Here is a 20,925-nt window from a genome sequence, read left to right as displayed (position 1 = left end):
GGAAGACCCCACCTCTGCAAAAAATAAAAATTAAAAAAACTTAGCTAGACATGGTAGCACATGCCTGTACTCCCAGCTACTTGGGAGGCAGTGGGAAAGATCACTTGAGCCCAAGAGTTTGAGGCTGCAGAAGAGTAGGAAGCTCTATGAGCTATGATCACAGTACTATACTCCAGCCTGGCCAATGAAGCAAGACCCTTTCTCTAAAAACACAAAACAAAAACACAAAACGCGAAGTGTGTAAGCTAATTGATGTAAATGGTAGCAAAAACTATCCATTTAAACATGCGTGGAGTAAAAAAATTTTATAACTTAAAAAAATTGCAACTCATAGTAAGTATGAAAGGTCTCTTTAAAATCTAAGGAGCTTCAAAGAGGTAAGCGAAGATTTCCTGGACAGGTTCCTTCCCTTCTGGGGGTTTTTACTGCCCCTACCTGTGGGCTGTGGACCCCAGAACCCCTCAAGGCCTGTGTGCCCCACTCTGCAGAGAGCACTGGAGGAAGGCAGCAAAAGCCCAGCCCTCCTCAAAAGGGTCCAAGTTCAATTAACACAACACAGACTCCAGCCCATGTCTCCCCATACTCCCTCCTGCCTCAGTCTGTGCACAAGCCACTCCTACCTCCTCACTTAAGCCCCCACCAGGCCCAGGCCAGGGGCACACTAGGTGCCCCCTCCTCTCTTGTGTGGCACCACTTGTCACACCTACTGGTGCTTCCCTGGTGTCTTAGGCCACTGGCCTATGAGCTTCTCCAAGGAACAAACCACATTTGACTCTTCTCTCCATTCCCTACCAGTCCAACACAAACCCAGGGCCCGGAGAGGCCTCAAAATGTTTAGAGTACTTAAGAGCAGGAGTAAACACATGGGAGTTAGATTCCAGAGCTAATTATCTAACAGGCAGCAAAGGCCACAGATGCTCAAACATGGTACCAGAAAGATGGTATCAAGGATGGCTTCCTGGAAGAGGTGGCACAGTGGGCCACAGAGGCTGTGGGGCTACAACAAATACTGAAAATGCAGTGGTCAGTGAGGTAACAATGGGAACAGAAAAAGAAGGAGCAGGCACAGTTGAGGGCAATGTGACCCCTGGGTGCCAGTACAGTCTGGAAACACTGGGAGGTCCCTACACAAAGATTCCTATAGCCAGTGGGAACCATGGGAAGCCAACAGAGCTTTGGGAAAAACAGAACAGTAAAAGCAGCAGGATGCTGAGCACTCACGCCCTGCTGGGCCCTAAGCCAAGACCACCAGGAGATTCAGGAGAGTGGTCCCGGGGATCAGAAGAGGTGTGTAGATCTTCTCCAAAATGACCTCTCACCAATCACCCTCTCCACATGTAGCATGTGGCAAACAGATGAGCCCCTCCCAGTTCCCCACTCCCGTACCAAAGAAAATACACAGCCCGGACCTAGGAGAGCATTAATGGAGCTAAGCCTTCTCCACCAGAGGATGCTGAAAGATGGACAAAGAAAAGTTCCAGCAGAAGTGACTATCATTTGGGCCACTTCTGGCCCCCTACCTCAGTCACCCCTCCTCAAGTTCCTATACAACTCCCTGTGGGGCAGGGCAGACACTGCACTACAGATCCCCCTTCACAGGAGCCAGAGGCACAGGGGCTCTGCACCATCAGGACTATACGGCTTTGGCAAGGTTTTTGCAGCTCTGAAGGAAAAGGATGGAGGTAGCCAAAGAAGAGACAAAGACAGAACCTGGACACAGGTGGGAAGAAAGCCTGATGCAGTAGTAGCCAGGCCACAGGATGGTCAGCAATTCCCAAGCTGGCTGTGTATGCCCAAAGCCTGTGGAAAGAGTGAGAGTTCTTCTCTCCCTCTCATTCCTCTCTCTTCCTGAGACTATAATATTTCTCCTTCTGCCTCCCAGTAGAAACCTACTCACAAATCTGAGGTTTCCCTGAGCACATCTGGCTGCCACCAAAGGAAGGCCAAAGTGGAAGGGTGGGTAGCTATCCATTTCCATTTTACAAACAAGGATCTGGGTTCAGGGACTTGCGGGGTCACAGGGTTATATGGCAAAGGGAAGGAAGGCGATGGTGGGTGGGGCTTACTGTCCTTCCCATTCCTGTGCAGCAGTTGCCTTCAAACCAGACCCGTGGGCAGCGAGTTGGACAAGCTTCGTCTAGATTCTAGACAAATCTCTTTGAAACAATGAGGAAACAGAGGGTCCAAAGGGTCTTGTCATGGTCATATGGTGAGTCATGGCAGAACTGGGACACTCTGCAGTGTCCCCACAGCAGCTGCTATCCCCGACACTGGGTATACAGAGACACACAGAGCAGCCATAGCCAGCCTTTGTACCATCCAGGCAGGCAGCCCTCTTCCCTAGGACTCTAAATTAATCTTACCTATTTCAGAGGTATTAACAGAATCTAAAGGAAGGAAGGGAAAGGAGGTCCCACCCAGATAAATCAAAGCTGGAAGAGCACTCAACAGTGATCTATTTGGCTTATTCAGTCATTCCATCATCTGATCAAATATTTATCAGGCATCTATCTACTCCATGTCAGGCCCTGGGCTGGGTCCTAGGGAAACAGAGATCAATAAGGCATTTGAGTTCCTGCCTTTGAGAAAACCCCTGCCTGATGGAGGAAACAGATGGGGAAGCAGATAACTATGAGGTAATGCAAAAAGCAGAACAGGGACGTGTCTGTGGAGCCGAGTGTGTGTGTAGCAAAGTCTTGGAGTGCTCTGTAAAAGGTAGGTCTGGAGGGCTGACAAGCACACATTGGGCAGAGGGGTTCATGGAAAACAAGACAGAGGTGCAGGAGTCCACTACGTTTCACAAACAGGGCATTCAGAGAATCATGGATGAGAAGGGAGGGAAGATGGTCCATACCAACCTTGACTGCCACAGTAGGGAAAAGTGGCTTTCCCCAACTTTTCTGCACAAGCCCAGAAGATTCTCCAGGCAGTCATGGGTCAGCCTTCTGGGTCAGTAGTTTAGTGTGCTCCAAACTCTGCCTCCCTTGCAGACTGATGCTGCCTAAGTTCTTTCTAGATAGCCTGTGTATGCCAGGCTCCTGGCTACAGGAGAGAGACTGGGGACCCACCAGGGCCATGTCTCAGGAATGCCCAGGACAAAAACAGTCCCTCACAAATTGCTCCCCCACATAGTATACTCAGGCTACTTGGAGAACCAGAGCACTAGGTATAAGTTACTTTTAAATTTTTTCTTTATATTTTATAGACGTGAGGTCTCGCTATGTTGCCCAAGCTTGCCTCGAACTCCTGGCCTCAAGTGATCCTCTCACCTCAGCCTCCCAAAGTGCTGGGATTACAGGTGTAAGCCACCATGCCTGGCCCACAAGTCACTCTGTTGTCCAGGCTGGAGTGCAGTGGTACCACCAGGGCTCACTGTAGCCTCTACCTCCCCAGATGCAGATGATCCTCCCACCTGGGCCTCTCGCATAGCTGGGACTACAGGCAAACCAGGACACGAGGCTAATTATATTTTTTGCAGATATGGTGTTTTGCCATGTTGCCCAGGCTGTTCTTGAACTCCTGGGCTCAAATGACTCGCCGGTCTTGGCCTCCCAAAGAGCTGGGATTACAGGCATGAAGAACCGTGCCTGACCCATCAGTCACTTATCTATGATCCTCCTTCCTGATCCCTCAGAGCAATCAACACGGGTGATCACACCCTGTCCCCTTGAAGCTCTGCCCTTGATTTCTCCTGCACAACCTTGCCTGGTTGTCATGATTCTTTGTGAGCTACAGGCTTACCTGCATTTAGCAATGGCCTTGGTCAAGGCTCAGGCCAAGGTACTCTCTTCCAGTGCTCTGCCTTCTTCCTCATCAGTGTCAGCCATGCCCACACCCTTAATTACCTCCTATATACAGATAATTCACAAACAGGTCTCTAGCCTAGTCCTCTCCTCTTAAGCTTCAGATCCTTCAATTCAGCTGCCTACTTGCTATCTCCACTCTTTTATCTTGAAACACCTCAAAGGCAACCCCTCAAAACCAAACACTGTCTTCTCTCACCAGAACTCAGGCCTCCTGCCATACCCCCTGGGTCAGCTAAAAGCATCACCATTCAAACAGGTACCCAAACTCCAAACTTCAGACTGATCCTTCGCATCTCCTTCTCTCTCACCAACCCTCATTCCAGCCCTCTGACAAGTCCTACTGGCTTTATTATTCAAAATTAACCATATATTCTGAGCACCTACATGAGAGACATTAAACTAGGTACTTGGAATACAACTACCTCAAGGAGCTTGAATGTGGAAAGAAAAATTAGATATGAGTATTATGCTAGATACCTTACGTTAGAGTCCACAGACAAATACTATGAGAAGCTGAGAAGTAGAGGATGAAGTAGTTACTACCTCTTCTGGCTGGGAAGAGACGATGAGCAACAGCAGCATCTGGCATCCTAACACTCATTTCTTGCATATTTACTTTGCATAGACACTGTGTAAAGCTCTCGATAAGATTGCCTTACAAGGATTAAAAACTGCCTTATATTTTATCCTTGCAAATAACACTATGAAGTAGGTATGAGGATCCCCGATTCCCGAGTGAGGAAACTGAGCACAAAGAGGTTAATTCACTTACCTAAGGTGGCAGTTGGTGAGTGGCAAAGCCAACAATACTTCAAAGCCAAGACTGCCTGTACCCTAGACGTGTGCTCTGTAATGCCTCAGAATCCTTGTTGGAAGTGGCCAAGCAGGGCCAGCACAGACAGAAGGGGAGGATGGAGAGGACTCCAGGTTGCGTGGCGCACTCCTGCTTCACAGTATTCATTACAGTAGTAGCCATACATGTATTTTAAGGCTGTCTGATTGTCTTCTCTACTAGAGTGCAAACTTCTTGAGAGACTGCACCATGTCTGTCATCTTCAATGCCCCATGCCTACCAGAAACTTAATAAGGTTTTGGGGACCTTATTCAAGAAAAATGTAATGAAAGCATCACTGCTATACAACCTGTTCCTGCTCACTAGATAAATGAGGCCCTACTGACCACAGCCCAGCATATCTCCAAGTTTCTCTCTGCTGCCCTGTCTGTGCAGAGCCCTCTCACAAGGGAGAGGAAATGGAATGGGTTGGGAGAAGAAATAAAAATCTGGGGTCTCCCTCCTAGAAGGAAACAATAGGGGCCTAGGACTCATAGTGGTGGAGGAAGTGTCAGAGCAATAGGGGCTGCGGTAGGGAGATGAGTGGGAGAGGGAGAATAGAGGCCTTCCCCTCTGCCACTCCCTGAACCTCATGATGTCTCACCACCCCAACCTTGGCTTCTGCCTCTTTGATTTCTGTGTTACTGCCACCTCTTGGACGGTAAATGTGGGTTTAGTTCTTAAGCCTCCAACAGAGTAAATCTGTGGGGTTGGAGACATTCTAAATAATGACTGGAAGTCATCAGGTCAGAGGCCTGCTTGCTGAGACATCCTGCTTCATTCAGCAGAACCCACTAGGCTCTCCTGTTTTAGAGCTGCTTGACCCAGCTGCCACAGCATCTGGCTGCACTCCCTTTGGGCCATGCCAGCCCAAGCCAAGCCACTCTCCTGTCCCCTTTTTGCTTCCTGGGAAACAGGGCCCCAGTGAGTGATCTAGTCTCTGACCTCACTCCAAGGTGCCAGGGATCTCTCATTCACTCACTGCCTGCCCAGAAAGCCCAGCTTAAATTCTTTTTTTTTTTTTTTTTAAGAGACAGAGTCTCGCTCTGTCGCCCAGGCTAGAGTGCAGTGGTGCGATCTTGGCTCATTACAACCTCTTCCTCCTGGGTTCAAGCAATTATCCTGCCTCAGCTTCCCGAGTAGCTGGGTTACAGGCACCCGCCACCACGCCTGGCTAATTTTTGTATTTTTAGTAGAGATGGGGTTTCACCACCTTGGCCAGGCTGGTCTTGAGCTCCTGACCTCGTGATCCACCTGCCTCAGCCTCCCAAAGTGCTGGGATTACGGGTGTGGGCTACCGTGCCCAGCCCAGCTTAAATTCTTTGAACTCATCTCCCCTATTGAGAGAGACGGCTGCCTTGGATTTCTTTCTCCCAAGTTGAAGTTGAATACCCTATGGTTTTACCTGCTTAGGACAGCTGCTTTCCCAACCTTTACTAGCACACATGATTGTATGGAGCTTCATGCTTCCAGTGTAGACCAGTTCTCAGGCCAGAACCAGGCCATCCTCTTGGAATCAGTCTGGCAACAGACATTCTGTTCTCACTAGAGGGAATGCTCTGTGTTTCACTGCTGGCCTCAAAAGGCCCTCAGCAAAACTCTTAACAAAGTGACATGTTACCTTTTCTAACCTCCTTGGTGGATATGCTAAGAACTCCCAAGAAAAGCCCACAGTCCTAGTTAGGATGAACAAGCTAACACAAGCACATTATACTCAATTACTGTTGAAGGGGGAGGAAGTGACTAGGGCAGAAAGAGGGAAGCTGCCTCCAAACAGCTGGTGGACTATCAGGCAGGACGGAGTGACCATAAAGTGGGTCTTCAGCGCCTCAGAGAAGGACCATCACCCCTGCCCCCATTGCTGCCCAACCTCCCAACTGAGGGAATGGAGTTGTATTCCTTAGCTCACCTCCTGATAAGTTGAGAAACCTGTGGAACCTATGGCCAACTAGAGCTCTCCTTCACTCCTTCCTAGGGTTAGTCACCCTGTGAACTCAGGCCCACACTCTCTGGGTCTTAGGCTGAAGTCAAGGTGGGGTTGGAATTCTCCCAGCACACACCCATACCTACAGAGCCAGAACCCAGTGTGGTCAATACCCGACTCCTACCACGGGCAAGGCCAAGCCAAGGACACTATGACCCAGGCCCATGCCCTCAACAATCATTTCCCTCAGGACATTTTAACTCAACCATATCCCCAGGTGTCCAAGAAAACAGGAAGCCAACCCCAAAGTGAACTCCCCACCTGTGCCGAGGAAGAACTAAACACACACAAACAAGTGGCCAAACTCGCCATGGCCCAACCCCTCACCAGTCTGGCCAGCTGTTCACTGTCAGGGCTCAGAACATCAGTGAGACCGCCCACTCTCCACCATACCCAAGCCTTGCTGCCTTGCACCCAGGCCCCTCACAGCCTTTGTACAGATCCTTTACCCAACACCTGTCTGCCAGCTGGCAGGTGGAGGGACCCCAGTGGGTAGGATGGGCTACTACAGGGAGAAAGGCGATGCCGTCTTGGCCCTCAGGCTCAGCCTACAGCACTTTAGGCACAGCTGTCTCCTGCCAGCCCTGGGCATTAGTGGTTTTCTGCATGGTCCAGATCACAAGCTTCTCAGGATCAAGGACTGGGTCACCTCCTTTTCTTGCTTCCCAACTCCAGCCTCCTCTGTGCCAGGCCTGGGCTCAGTAAAAAGGGATGCCAGTCTTCTGCAGGAGCACGCCCCGCCCCGTTTACTCTGCATCCTGAGTCTTGCTGAAGCCAGGGCCACCGGCCAACACCAGGAAGGGCCAGGGCCGGAAGGAAGCAGCAGGGCCTATACACAAAGCCTACATGTGGACTATAAAAAGGAGCTCCTCCCTGCCTCCCCCAGGATGGGCCCGGTTCCTAGGAGGTAAAGAGTGGGGAGAAAGCTAGGACTTAAGCCTGGGCACACAGCCACTGCAGCCTCTCAAAAGCTAGCCAAGCACTACCTCAAAAGGAACTAGTCTTGCAAGGAGGGGTGGGAGAATATTAAGGGCTTAGCCAGGAATGCAAGTAGAGACTCTCCAAGTCCCATCTCTTGGGACCATAGCCTCTCTTAAGGCAACCAACTCCACTGTCCCCACTGCTTCTTCCCCGAAAATACAGAATATTCGGGGACGAACCCCTTCTCACACTTCTTTCTCTACTCTCTAGGGGCTGAAAACACCCACCAGAGGTCTCTTGGCACCCATATTCCCCACTTTCTCTGGAGACTCCAGCACACCCAGCAAAGCTCTGGGAAGCAGCTGTGATGAGTGGCAGAAGTAGCGAGAAACTCAAACTCTGGGTGGCAGCAGGATACTGTGGCCACAACAGAGTAGGCTAAGCAGGCAGCTCAAGTAGGGGCATGGGTCAGTGGGGAAGGGGGGGCGGCTATGGCAGAGAGATAACAATTAGGCGAGGGCCACACAAAGATACCTATTTCAAAGATGTCAGCCAAGGCAGTCTCTTGACCCACACAGGCAGCACTCTACTCTGTAACAGCAAAGCCACACCCACCACATGCATCCTAAGTCATAGAAATTAATTCCTTCTAAACCTCCATACTCCAAATCCCTCTCCAGCCTAGTTTACCCAGGGTGTTCAGGCTCTGTGCTAGAGGCCTCACCCAGAATCACTGAGGCCACTCTCCAGGGATGGTGGTGTAGGTCAGCACACATAGCAAATAGGGGAAATTAACATTCCTTGTTGCCAGCCATTGATATGTGGGCACCATTTGTTAGCACAGCACACCCTCACCTACCCTGACAGAGCAGCCTCTTGCTTATTTCCTTCATAGAACTCACCGAATCTTATAAGTATTTTATCTGTCTGGCTATTTATCTCCTTTCTGGCTGTATCTACCCTAACCTTATGTCTACTTCTGGTCTCCACAGTGCTTGGCACAGTTAGCAAATGCCAGAGTCTAAAGCCAGGGAAGCACAAGTAGTGTCTCACTTATTCAATGAGCCACTGAGGCCCAAGAAAGCTAGTTTTTTTGTTTTTTTAAGGAGAGTAGCTATGGTGAGATGAAACACAAACCAGGCTAGAGATCTACTGCCACCATGAACAAGTCAGAGGCTGGAGTAATCACATCTAACTCAACATGCCCAAAACACAGTAGCAAGGCCCACAATAAATGTATGACAAATTAAGGAGCATATGAATGAATGCACGCTCTTGAGTTGTCATAGAGAATCCTGGCAAAGCCCTTCTCAGGACATTGGGGCACGGAGCCCCAGGTTCCCATGTTCGAAGTGTCACCACGAACCAGCAAGTCAAGAGGGTGAGGCTCTTCTGTACCCCGTTCCCAAACAGCGGCTACATTCACCTCCATGTACGAGTGTGGGAAAGGTCTGGGTGGGCCAAGCATCTCGACACCAGGGTTGTGGCAAGGATGAGTGCAGGACGGGTTTTGAAATTGAGGCAATAAGTCCAGCTTGTCCACAGATGGAAGCCTAGGCTGGTCAAACACATGTGGCCAGAGGGAAGAAAAACAAAACAAAAAAAATAACCCTCTGTTCCTATAGAACAGTCCATCTTATTGTCACTTGCACCAGAATGGGAGAATAAACTGAATACTATAGCAGGAATCAGAAATCCTAGGATCTACCACGAACTTGCTATGTGACCTTACCCTCAGGACGTTGGTTTTTTCCTCTGTAAGAGAGAGATAGTAACTCCTGTCCTCCATGGATTCATGGAGCTACTGGGAAGTTCAAACAATACAACAGGTGAGAAAATGTTCCATGAACTCCCAATATACTGTTCAAATTCCCGAGTTTTTTGATGCCCCAGTTCTCTGTGTACAGACTCAGGGAAGGAACACAGAAAGCGAGCAGGAAACAGACTCCTAGCCCAGGTTGTTGGAGCAGCCACTTGTGGCCGAGCTCAGTGGTGGAGAATTGGAGCTCTGTAGTTAACGAAGGTGAGAGTAAAGGAAATGAATACTGTTAAGTGGTCACTAAGTGACAAATGTTGTGCTGGGTACTTTTCACATAAAATCTCTTACTCTGACATACAATCTCCCTTATTATTAATATACAGCTCTGTGAGAAGAAATTACTTTTACAGCTAAAGATCAGTTTCAGACAGGGAAAAGTAATCTGCCCAAGGTCACAGTAAGAGCTGAGACCTGAACCCAAATCTGACCAGCTCTAGCCACAAATCTCCAGGCACTTAAGCTCAATTACCAGCAAGGTGGGACGATATGGTCAACGGCAGCCCGAAGCCAATCCTCACCCATGGCTCCACCTTGAGTCTTGCCACCTGTAAACATGCTGCTCTGCGAGATTCCCTCCAAGGAGGCACTGTTCCCATGCTCCTCTAAACAAGGCGCTCTACAAGGGGCACCAGAACATTCCCATCCTCCTGTCCCACACCCATCTCTCCTACGACTCTCCTCAAAGTCTGCAGCGACTTCTCTAGTTCTAACAAAGCAAGTGGAAAGGGGAAAAAATCAGTCTTCTAATATCAGGCCTTTGCAATCTCAGGCCTCACTCCCTCCCTCCAACTTATCATCTGTGGTCTCCTTGAAGCAACGTCCCACAGGAAAAGGCACAGAGTGAGAAGAGATGCTGTGAGTTAACGGAGACTGACACAGAACAGTGACAGCAGAGGCAGGCCCTACCACATCAAGGCTGTGGCATTAGAGCACTTCCTGGAAGACAAGGTCTCTCCAGATAGCGTCCTGGGCTAGGCACTTAGAAATAGGACAATATCATACCTTCACTCCACAGAAAGGGTTACCACCCAAAGCAGCTGCTTCCAGCCAACTGCCGTGTCTCCCCGCAAAACCAGCAGTGGGAAAGAGCCCTGACAATAGAGGGATTGCTGAGAGCTGCAAGAGAGGATGGGCAGGCCTCCTTGCCTCTGAATCAAAGGGCTTGGTGGCCAGGCACCAGTCCCTTAGGACAACAGGTGCATTCGCTCTTCTCCCCACTAGGTCCTCCTGGGAACTTAATCCTCATCTCTGTCCTGTCAGGGTTCCTACGTAGTAAGCACTTACACTGTGCCACACATCATGCTAAGCACTTTATACAGGTTCTCATCAAATCCTCACAAAAACCTTATAAAATAAATGCCATTTGATACTATCCCTTTTACAGATAAGCAGCCCAGAGAGGTAAAGCCACATGCTTTAAGGTCACAGAGCAAGTAAGCTGCACAACAGGATTTTAATTCAAGCAAAGTCTAGGGCCCAAATGCTTAACTACTAAGCTCTGTCTCACCCCTCAAGACCCAGCCCTTCTCCCATCCACCACCATGGCATCCCCACCCTGCCTCAGCAAGAAGGTCTTATCTGGGCCCTCATCAGTTCTCTCCTGCAAACTGGAGGAGCTCACTGGCCTCCCTCCCCAACACCTGCCTGACAAACCACTGCCACTGTGGTCTCCCAGACAGAGGCAAGTCAGTCCCACTACAGCCTCTGCTGACTCCCGCTGCCTCCAGAACTGAGTGTAATCTGCTGGGCACGGCACGCCAGGGCTACAGCTGTCTCCAACCAGTCCCAGCCTCCTCTCTACCACACCAACTCTGTTCCCTACCCCTGCACGGAGTGATTCCCAGTTCCTCAGCCTCGGCACAGGCAGGTGCCTCCGTAATTCAAGGCCCACCTCAAAGGTCACCTCTCCTTTAATGCCTTCCTGGCAGAGCTCCTCACAGTTCTTGGCAGAGGCTTTTATATTATGGCATGTAACACACAGGGTTATAATCACATGCCTCTACATCTGTCTATTCCAAGAGTTCCTCAATGGCACAAACCATGTCTCAATAAACTTTTGAATCCTTGCTGCCTAGCACTGGGTGAATTGGAGGTATAATAATACTTATTGCAAATATTAATAAATGTGCCTCATTCCAAGAAGCTACCCAGAGCAAAGCTGGTAGTCAAGATCTCTAAACTCCAACTGAATCCTGTGCATCTATGTACACATACACGCAGAGTCCGGAGAGAAGCTGGAGGTGTTGTGGGTCCCAGGACTGGGTGTGCTCAGCTCCTCCAGTTATCTGTGAAGCAGGCCCTTTTCCTAGGTTCACAGGAAACAGAGGATCCCAGCTGGGCGGGGGGCCTGGAAACCCACACATCAGGGCAAGCCTGGGGTGCTGAGGAAACACTAAAAGGTCTGACTTCCCTTGGAAAAAACTACATTCAGACAGGAAACACACAGGCAGGGATGGCTAGCTCTGGAGATCCGGACATGTGCTCTTGCCCCTCTCCCACTGGGAGTAACAGCCAGTACAAAGAAAACCCTTGATGACACCGGCCTGGGCCTTGCCCTCTCCCGTGCTGTGGGCCTAGCCCTCGGAGCAGACCTCCTGGTGTGGTCTGCTCCCCAGCCACAGGGGTCAAGCCCCAGCCAGCTGGTTCCACTACTACCTCCCTTCTGAGCCCACCTGCCTCATCAAGGCGGTTAGCTGTTTTCTTCCGCCACCCTCACCCTCTTCATCAAAGGTACTGCTCACAATTGTCATTGCCTGTTTTCGTTTCCCTAAAAGCAAGCACCCATATTCATTTACCTGAGAGGGCCTGGCATCTAGAAAAGTATCTAGTGAAGAATCAGCCAAAGACAGAAGATTAGGCCCCAGAAGTCCCCAAGGACATGCTCAGTCAGTATTCACAGAGTACCTCCAGTGTCTACACCAGTGTTTACTGGGCCCACAAAGACCCTCAAATGGACAACCTCATTAAACACGAGTCTGAACCATCTCAACTCAGAAGACACCAGAAGAAAAAGTGTGGAGCCAGAGCCTAGAGAGGCTGAGGCTGTCTTGGGATACCAAAGCCAAAGCGGTCTTTGCCCTGTAATGCACGGCCTGAGCACAAAGGTGTCTCACAGAGGAGCCACGTAGATCACAGGGAACATGGTCTTGGGGTTGCTAGTCAGCCACTGACTAGTGAGCTGGCCCCAGCTGAGGCCCTGGCACACACTGACACTTACAACACCTTGGGCACAAACGATTCTCCATTTCCATTTCCTCATCTGTAAAATGGGACGAAAGGTCTCGATAGCACTCAGCTGGAACTCTACGTAACTGAATTTTATTCATTTATGTCAGTATCTGCAACATAAAAGGCCAAACACCAACCTGGTTCCTGTCATACCACCAGGACAACCAAACTTGTCAACACCTAAGCACTTCCCCACCCCGCCTTTGAGCCAAATGACCACCCTAGAAATCAGCAGGTGTCAGCTCCATTTCACAAGTGCTGACGCGAGAGGGCACAGAGTCAGGGCAGAAATAGGTCTTACATATGAGTGCTCCTTAAACCACACTGTCTCTCCCTCAGGTCCACCGACACCCTGAAGGTAGCACAGTGTCTCTCTCTTTGGCCGGGCTTCAGGCACTGCTGGTACCCTGGTAGGGTCAGCAGGAAAGGCCAGATACTTGAGGCACTTGGGCAAGAGTCCAGGTGGCAGAAAACCCGGCTGGCAGTCCAACCTCCTCAGAGGCCGCAGGAATCAGAACCTACCAACAAGGAGAGCCCATGAATGGACAGAAACAGGGCAGGCTTCAGTGGAAGCCTCCATTAGTAAAGTCTGAACACACAGGCATCAACCAGACTTTTCATCCAGGCTCCTTTCAATTTGAGTCCCCAAAATCCAAGACCCAGGGTCCTCCTACATCCTTTGCCTACCCTCCAGGCCTGTCAAATCCTAGCTAACTGATGAGATCACTGAATGTGTACACCTCTGGCTGACCCACCTGCTCACTGCTGGGTAGGGGGTTATCAGGTCCTCTGTGTGCCTGCCTCCATCCCCCAAAGACCTGAGGCATGATAGATCATGCCCTCTCTGCACCCCTTTTCTGTTCAGGCCCCAACTTACGAACAAGAAAGGTTACACCCAGGAGTCAAATGTGCACAACTCCAAACACTTTCTCTAAAGAAACACTGTTTTACATGGTGGGTGGGTGAGTGGGCACATGGGTTGAGGCAAAACAAAACCGTTTCCTGCCTTTTTCTGAGTAGCAGTCTAAGTGAAATGTGAATTTGGTCACCATCCTCCTCCCTTCCTGCACCTTCACCCTTACCTCCAGCCACACCTCACCCCCTCACCATTCCCAGTTGAGGGTCTTGAAGGGCAGCCATGGTCTATTGTTAATGTTATTACTAATAACAGCTCACATTTATTAAACATTTATGTGTCAGACAATGCTAGATATTTTTACATGAATTGTCTCATTTGATCCTGGAGCAACCATATATAGTGGATATATTACTACCCCCATTTTACAGATGAGGAAATCAAGACTCAGAGAAGGTAAGTAACTGGCTGGGAAACATACAACAAATATATGGGCTTCAAATCCAGACTTGCCATCAACCACTGTGCTACATTTATTGCCTGCTAATATGCATGGTTTAAAATGCAGTCTGTTACCCAGGAGATCTCTTGAGAACTTTCAGCCAGTGCCACCAACTCAACACAGCATAGGGAGCAAGGAAGGGGACCATGCCTGGAGTCTGATGCCTGAGTGACGTTCCCAGGATTATCTCAGCTCTTTGCAGTGCCCATCCTTCCTCTACTTTGGAATCCACAGGCTCTCAAGTCACTAAAATATTCTCCCAGTGGCTGACAGGGTCAGTGGGGGCACTGAGGAAGGCGGCTGCCATTTCTAAGTTGAGCAGCTGCGTTAGATCTGTGTCAGATCTGGAGTTTGTAGCTGAGGATGGCTGGCTGCCTCACCACAAGACCTTCCTTCCTCCCAATCTCCTCAACCATCTACACACATGCACACCATACCCAAGAAGGTTTGTGGGACCCCCCCTTTGGGGTGTCACTTCCTGATCCCCCTCCTTCACACAGACCTGGTTCTGAGCCCGGGTCTCTCTAACCCCAGTCTCCGGGGGTCCCTGCAAGAAGCAACCTAGTCTGGAGTTGCAGACACACCATCTCTTCACACTGAGAGGCGGGGGAATGGAGTGGCAAAGCAGAGTGCCCATCCGACCACAGCACAGGCACGCGCTAAGTGGAACAACTCTCAAAGATCTGGGGTTTTTCAAAATCCCCCAACTCCCTCCTCCCACTACAGACCAGCACAAAAGCAGCCAAGCTCAGGCCTGGGAAGGCGAAAAGGCAGGAAACCAAGAGAAGCCGCTCCCGCTCCCTGAAGCCACCGGACAGAGGACAAAGGGCTAGACTCCAAACTAGCTGCACTCCTGAGAAGAGTACCTGACTCCAAGGCGCTGGGGCAGGCCTTTATGGGGCCCATCTTCTGGGAACGTGCTTCCCAGGGCAAGGGGAGTCCCTGTTCTGGCACTGAGTGTCTGCCCACCCACATAGGCTTCCAAAACTCAGCTTTGGGACAAAAGTAGCATTAAAAACAAAACAAAACAAAACAAAAACAAAAAAAACAGCCACTGCCTTCTCTCAGGCTTCTCCAAACCAAACAAGACCACCTTCCTCCCTCTCCCCCAGAGGGAGATGAGTAGGCCCGGCTCTGCTCCAAGACCAGCCCTACCCAACATCTGCCTAAGTTCTACTTAGGGAACCCAAAGGTTCCTTTGCAACCAAGAGCCCAGCCTGGGGGCCCGGAGAGTTTCACAGACTGCTCTTTCTGGAAAAAGAGTGGTGGGCGGGGACCGTCTGGTCAGGCCCCAGGTTCCCGTGCTGGGTTGGGGCCGCTGCCTTAGCTCCCCTCAACGATGCCACCACCACTCCCAGGGTCTGGGGGGGCCCGATGCCCGCACCGCAGATCTCCAGCCCGCGAGGATTTTTAGGCCTCAGGGCAAAGCTCCAGGAACAGTAACTCCCCCCAGCTGGGGGAGGGGGTGTCCTGTCAGGTGACCGAGGACCCGGATGCCCCCCGCCCCCAGTGACCACCCGAGACGAAGCGGGGGCGGGGCCCCGAGGGGGTGGGGGAAGGCCCGAAAGTTTGCCCAAGTCGCTGGGGCGGCCGGCCGGGGCGCAGGCAGTTGGGCCGGGCTCCCACGACCCTAGCGCGCGGCGGGCCCAAGCAGGAAGGGGGCGCACTTACTGGCCCCCTCTATCTTGTCGGCGCCCCGGCTCCACGTGATCTGGCGCGTCTCCAGCTTGACCTGGAAGGTCTTCCGCTCGGGTCGCTGCGACTTCTTGGAGTAGAACAAAGTCATGACGGTGCCCACCTCGAGGCTGCGGCAGAGGTGCAGCACCTCGGCGTCCGAGGGCGCGCCGGGCCCGCAGCCGTTGGCGCAGGGGGATGCGGCGCCCGCCATGGCTCCGACGCTGGGGGCGGCGACGGCACAGGCCGGGACGGCCCGGGAGCAGGCGCAACGACGCCGGCTGAGGTTGGGGCTGAGGCTGAGGCGGCCGACGAGCGGGACCCGGCGGCTGCTCCTGCAGGCGGACACGGGGCGGGGCCTGAGCGCGGCAGGGCGGGGCGGGGCGGCCCTGAGGCCCCGCCCCGCTCGCGCGCCGGGAACAAAGGCGCCCGCGCACCCGTGGGGAGGACCCCCGCCCGCCGGCCCGCTGCGCCTGCGCCCCACGACCCCCAGACAGGCCGCAGGCGGGGACGGAGGCTCGATGGCGGCGGGAGCGCGCGCCGTTCCCGGTCGACCCACCCAGCCCTCAGTCCCGCAGAGCTTTCTCACGCAGCCCCGGACACAGCCCGGCGGCCACGAGCGGCCCTGTCACGCACGGCAGCCCCGCCCACAGGCCGCAGGCCCCGCAGCCGGCGCGCCAGTCAGGCGTACTCGCACGGGCGTCTGCCAGCCCGCGGTCCCGCACAGACGCAGCCCCCGCGTCCCGAACACCGCCCATGCAGCGACCAGGACGGGACGCGAGGAGGTGGCGCGTCCTCCGGGCATGCCTGGCCAAACCCAGTTACCTGGGCGGGCTTCCCGGCGAAGGGAGCCAGGCCGGGCCGCCTCACACCGGCGGTGGCAGCGGGTTCTCCGCGCGCCCTCTCCTGAGAGGGGCGGGGGCGGGGCCGCCTGCGGATTGGCCGCAGGCACTGATGGACAGCCGACATGTCCCGCCCCCCGGCAGCGCGGGGCTGGCCCCTGGCCGCTCTTGGGACGGCCAGACCCACGTCTGTCTGTTCCGCCTCTGCTGCCAGGGTGGCCTTCAGTGGTCCTTTCGTTCGGAGAGTTCCCCCCAGCCCCTTGCAGGGGCGTTAAGTCCGCGGCCGCGCTGCCCAGCGGCCTGACCTGCAGCTCCCAGGGCCTTTGTGTCTGTCCTTCGCATGGGCCTCTGTACGCTCCGTCTCCACGCGGCGGGACTGGAGTCTGATCCCGGGCGCCCCTCCTGCAAATGCTCTCCTGAACTTTGATTTTCCCCGCCTTACTTTCCTCCTCCTCCTGTGGCCGCTGCTTCTCGATCTCAGAAGCTTCTCTTCCTCTGCACTCAGTGCTAGGCCAGATCCCAAGGCGACCTGACCTTTCCCCTGGCTTTACCCGCCACACAGGCACCGATGACTCGAAACCTGCATCTCCCCTACGTTCCAGGCCCCAGCATCCCACTGCATGTGCCACATCCCCCCACCTTAGACAGCTCACCTTCCCTCCCCAAACGGTTCTTTCCAGTCTTCACTTTCTCAGAACGTGGCGCTAAACTCCTCTAAGTTGGAAGGCCAAAAACCTTGCAGATAACTTTGCTCCCTCTGCCTCACCTCCAATCCATCAAGATCTGTTCACTGAACCCACAAGCTGAAGGCCCCATCTCCTGTCACCCAGACTATTCACTTTTGTTTTGCCTGGATCTATTCTCCATGCTTTAAGTCTTTACAATGAAATTAAATAATGATCCCCTACATCCAGCCTAGAACCCTCCATGAATTCCTATTGCACCTAAAATCCACACTCGCTGCTTGGCCTAGCAGGTTCTATATGACCTGCCCATCTCACCAGTTTCATCTCTCACAAGTGATCCTTCGCTCTCCATTCTCCAGCCACAAGGCCTTTTTCTGGTTATGGAATAATTCATACTCTTCGTCTTTCTGAAGCCATTCTTGAAACTCACCCCTGCAATCTATCTGCCGCTGTCAGCACCGCCAAAATTGAGGACACCAACGGTCGCAGTGGAGTCTGATATGTTGAGCCAGGCAGTGGGTCGGCTGCCAGACACAGCAGGACAACTTACTGCATTTCAGAGGTGAGAAGCCCAACAGAGCTTCCAGCTGATGCCAGAGAAAGAGCCAGGCTTCCTGGGATTTGTGGGATAGTAGGACTAGAGTTTGTAAGTATGTAAGAGTGTGTGCTCAGGCAACCTACTCAGCTGGATAGTGACCTGGGGCTGCTGCTTCTGACTTTGTCTTGCTGTAGTGGAAACTTGTGTGTTTCGTTGATATCCTCAAGTGCATCCCCTAAGAAGCTCAGAATTCAGCATGACTTTGAGACACTTTGTCCTAGCCAGCTTCTTTGGCCTAGGGAGCGGTGGGGTAGCTGAGATGGACTGCCACCTAGTGGCAGGCCTTTACGTGGGCGGGAGGGAGCTGGCATAGACCCTGTGCTGAAGGCATGCACCTGTGGTCACACCTGATCTCATAATTATCCTCTAATGAGGAATGATGGTCTGCAGTTTACTGATGAGAAACAGATTCAGAGAAGTTCTACAATTTGCCCCAAAGCCCCATAACTAACATAACTAGGTGGGAATTAGAACCAAGTCGACCTGACTCCATGAGTTTTCTGCCTCACAGGAGATCCACTGGCTTAGGTAAGTCCTGGTGGTCAGTAGTCAGTGGGCATGGAGGCTCTGGTTAATCAGCATGGGTGAGGGGAGGCATGCTCACTGCTGGCCTAGGGCACAGGGAAATCCAGCAGAACGTGAATGCTCACAGAGTGTGGCTTGAACTGGCTTAGGCTTAAAGTTCTGTGGACCCTGCTCTTCCCTGTGTTGGGCCTTGACAACATGAGTTAGGAGCACAAGAGAGACCCAGCGCCAGCTCTCCGGGAGTTCAGACATTAAACACTCTGTTACATAAAGACAATTGTGATGAGGGCTAGGAGGAAAAACATTGGGTCGAGATCTCTTCAGACCGCAGCAGAGGTCTAAAGGAAGTGAGTCAATGGCGAGGTGAATTATTAAAGGTGGGTTGGAGAAAAATACGTTCCAAGTAGAGGTAACAGCATGTACAAAGGCCCTGAGGCCAGGAAGAGGTTTGAATTTAGGGTTACAAAGCTAGAGTTTCCTAACTGAGGAGGGGATAGGGAGTGATGAGGCCAGGAAGGCGGGCAGGGGCTGAATGGGGCCCCTCTCTGGCTGTCTGATTCTGTTTTTTACAGGAGGCACCCTCCTAAGTGCTGCAGCCCTCGTTGAGCTTCCCATGCTGACAAAGGCAGCCTGTGGGCTCGATACACTTTTTAAATCTGTTTCTCCATTTTTTTGGGGGAGCTTCCTAATGTGCAGGGTAAGTCTTCCTTGCTTTTACTTTTGCCTCTGGGGCTGGACCTCCAGGGGCTCAAGAAATCCCTGCCAACAAGAGCTTGAGTTTTCAGCCCATTGCCAGGCCTGTAATCAGAGAACAGGGCCCATTTCCTCCTGGGACTTCTGGGCCAGCATCCCAGGCCTCAGTTGCCTGCTTCCACCAAAGGAGGTGCAGGAAAAACAGGGCATGCAGAGGGTGTGGTCTGTGTGGGCTTCCCCCAGCTCAGCATATATATGGGTGTGTGGGTGTGAATGGCAATACGTGCAGCTGCGCTGTCTGGGAGGAGCAGCCCAGCACCCACACAAGGCACACGCCTGTGACGTCACCCAGGCTAGCCCGCTCAGGCCTATTTCTGTGAGCATGCATGCTTCAGCATGCCTTGGCCTACACTGTACCTGTGCCCGTGCCCAGAGTCTGGGGAGAGTCCCAGCCCAGCTGCCCCTCGGGACCTGTGGGTTTGGCCTCACAGCTGTTTATTAAATGACCACTTAGAACAGTGGTTGGTGTATAGTAAACACTATGGAACTGCTTTATCCACATTGTCTCATTTCTTCCTCATTACAGCCCTATAAGTGCTCTTATTACCCCCATTTTCCAGATGAAAAAACTGAGGCACAGAGCTAAAAGGCAGGATTGAAACCCAGGTAGTCTGGCCCCAGAGTCAGTGCTGTTTTGCTTCCCATGTATGTATGAACACTTTATTGTATATCCTCTCTCCTTTGTAAAATACCCCTACCTGATGTATTTTCTTTTTTTTTTTTTTTTTGAGACAGAGTTTCTCTCTCGTCGCCCAGGCTGGCGTGCAATGGCGCAATCTCGGCTCACTGCAAACTCCGTCTCCCAAGTTCAAGCAGTTCTCCTGCCTCAGCCTCCTGAGTCTCTTTTGATTCAGTGCTGTCACAGGTTGGGTTCTTTGGATGCGGACTCTGTGACAGGTTAGTGTGCAGCATGTTTATTAGGGAGTGCTCCTGGGATCAACACTCAGGGAGGTACTGGAAAGAAACAGGAGTGGGCACAGGGCAAACTAAACGGAGACGCACGCCTGATGACAGTCTCAGCCAACCCCCAGGATCTCTTGTCTGGCACTAGCCTGGAAAGGAGTTGTAATGTCCTGGGAAGAGCCTAGCCTGGGCCAGACGGCACTCTGCAGCCAAGGTGATCTTTGAGGGGCTGGCAGCTAAAGATTTTCTGCTGACAGCTCTCCCAATAGTTGGGTCAACAAGTCCTTCCTTGAAGGGGATCTGGGTGGCACATTGCTATGCCTACCACAAATGTATTCTTTTTCAGCCCTTTAAAAAAAAGCTTTGAGTACTTAAAAATAGAGAACAAAATATAGAAATAGGAGATGAGATTATAAGGAGGAGGATGATAATATGGTTTATGGGTTAACGTAGCTGATGTGATTGAGAATTAAACATGGCTGAGCTTCCTGATAGCCAAAACAATAACACTTTCTATCTGTTAACTGGTTCTTTGGAGTAAAAAAAAAATTCTGGGGTTAAATTATAAAAGAAGTTTCTCACCTGGATACTTATTTAATTGAAATAGTGGAGAATGTTCTCAACTGATTAATAGCAAATACTGATGCCATTTTCATTTGTTCCTTGTAATGGCTTTGAGTGAATATCGAAGGCATAATATACAAGTATAGCGTATAGCTCAGTGAAGCCCTTTTCACATTAGAAGGGAACAGATTTATAGTCTTGCAGTGTCTAATTTGATCCACGTGTAGAACATTGTCCTTTTCCTTTAAACCATTCTTTTTTTTTTTTTTTTTTTTTAACTCTTATTGCCCAGGCCAGAGTGCAGTGGCACGATCTTGGTTCACTGCAACTCCCGCCTCCCGGGTTCAAGCAAGTCTCCTGCCCCAGCCTGCTGAGTAGCTGGGATTACAGGCACGTGCCACCATGCCCAGCTAATTTTTTGTATTTTTAGTA

The 20,925-nt window shown here is 51.7% G+C and overlaps 2 protein-coding genes across 3 annotated transcripts in view; both read right to left on the bottom strand.

The window, feature by feature from the left end:
• Positions 1-16,515, bottom strand: part of PLCG1 (phospholipase C gamma 1) — a 38,887-nt gene extending 22,372 nt beyond the window's left edge. For both annotated transcript variants that reach the window (XM_015149004.3, XM_015149005.3), the window contains exons 1-2: positions 16,448-16,515; positions 15,620-15,957 (exon numbers count right to left, since the gene is read on the bottom strand). In XM_015149004.3, coding sequence (XP_015004490.1) covers positions 15,620-15,836 — 217 coding nt within the window. In that variant the 5' untranslated portion in view covers positions 15,837-15,957; positions 16,448-16,515. The remainder of the gene's footprint in view (positions 1-15,619; positions 15,958-16,447) is intronic.
• A 3,393-nt stretch (positions 16,516-19,908) lies between these two features.
• The window catches only part of TOP1 (DNA topoisomerase I), a 103,188-nt gene continuing 102,171 nt past the window's right edge, over positions 19,909-20,925 (bottom strand). Inside the window, 1 exon segment of the mRNA NM_001266512.2 lies at positions 19,909-19,925. The gene's annotated coding sequence lies outside the window, so the exon portion shown is untranslated.

Source organism: Macaca mulatta, chromosome 10 (genome assembly GCF_049350105.2).
Source record: "Macaca mulatta isolate MMU2019108-1 chromosome 10, T2T-MMU8v2.0, whole genome shotgun sequence".
Lineage (NCBI taxonomy): Eukaryota > Metazoa > Chordata > Mammalia > Primates > Cercopithecidae > Macaca > Macaca mulatta.
This window is presented reverse-complemented; position numbering and strand designations above follow the sequence as displayed.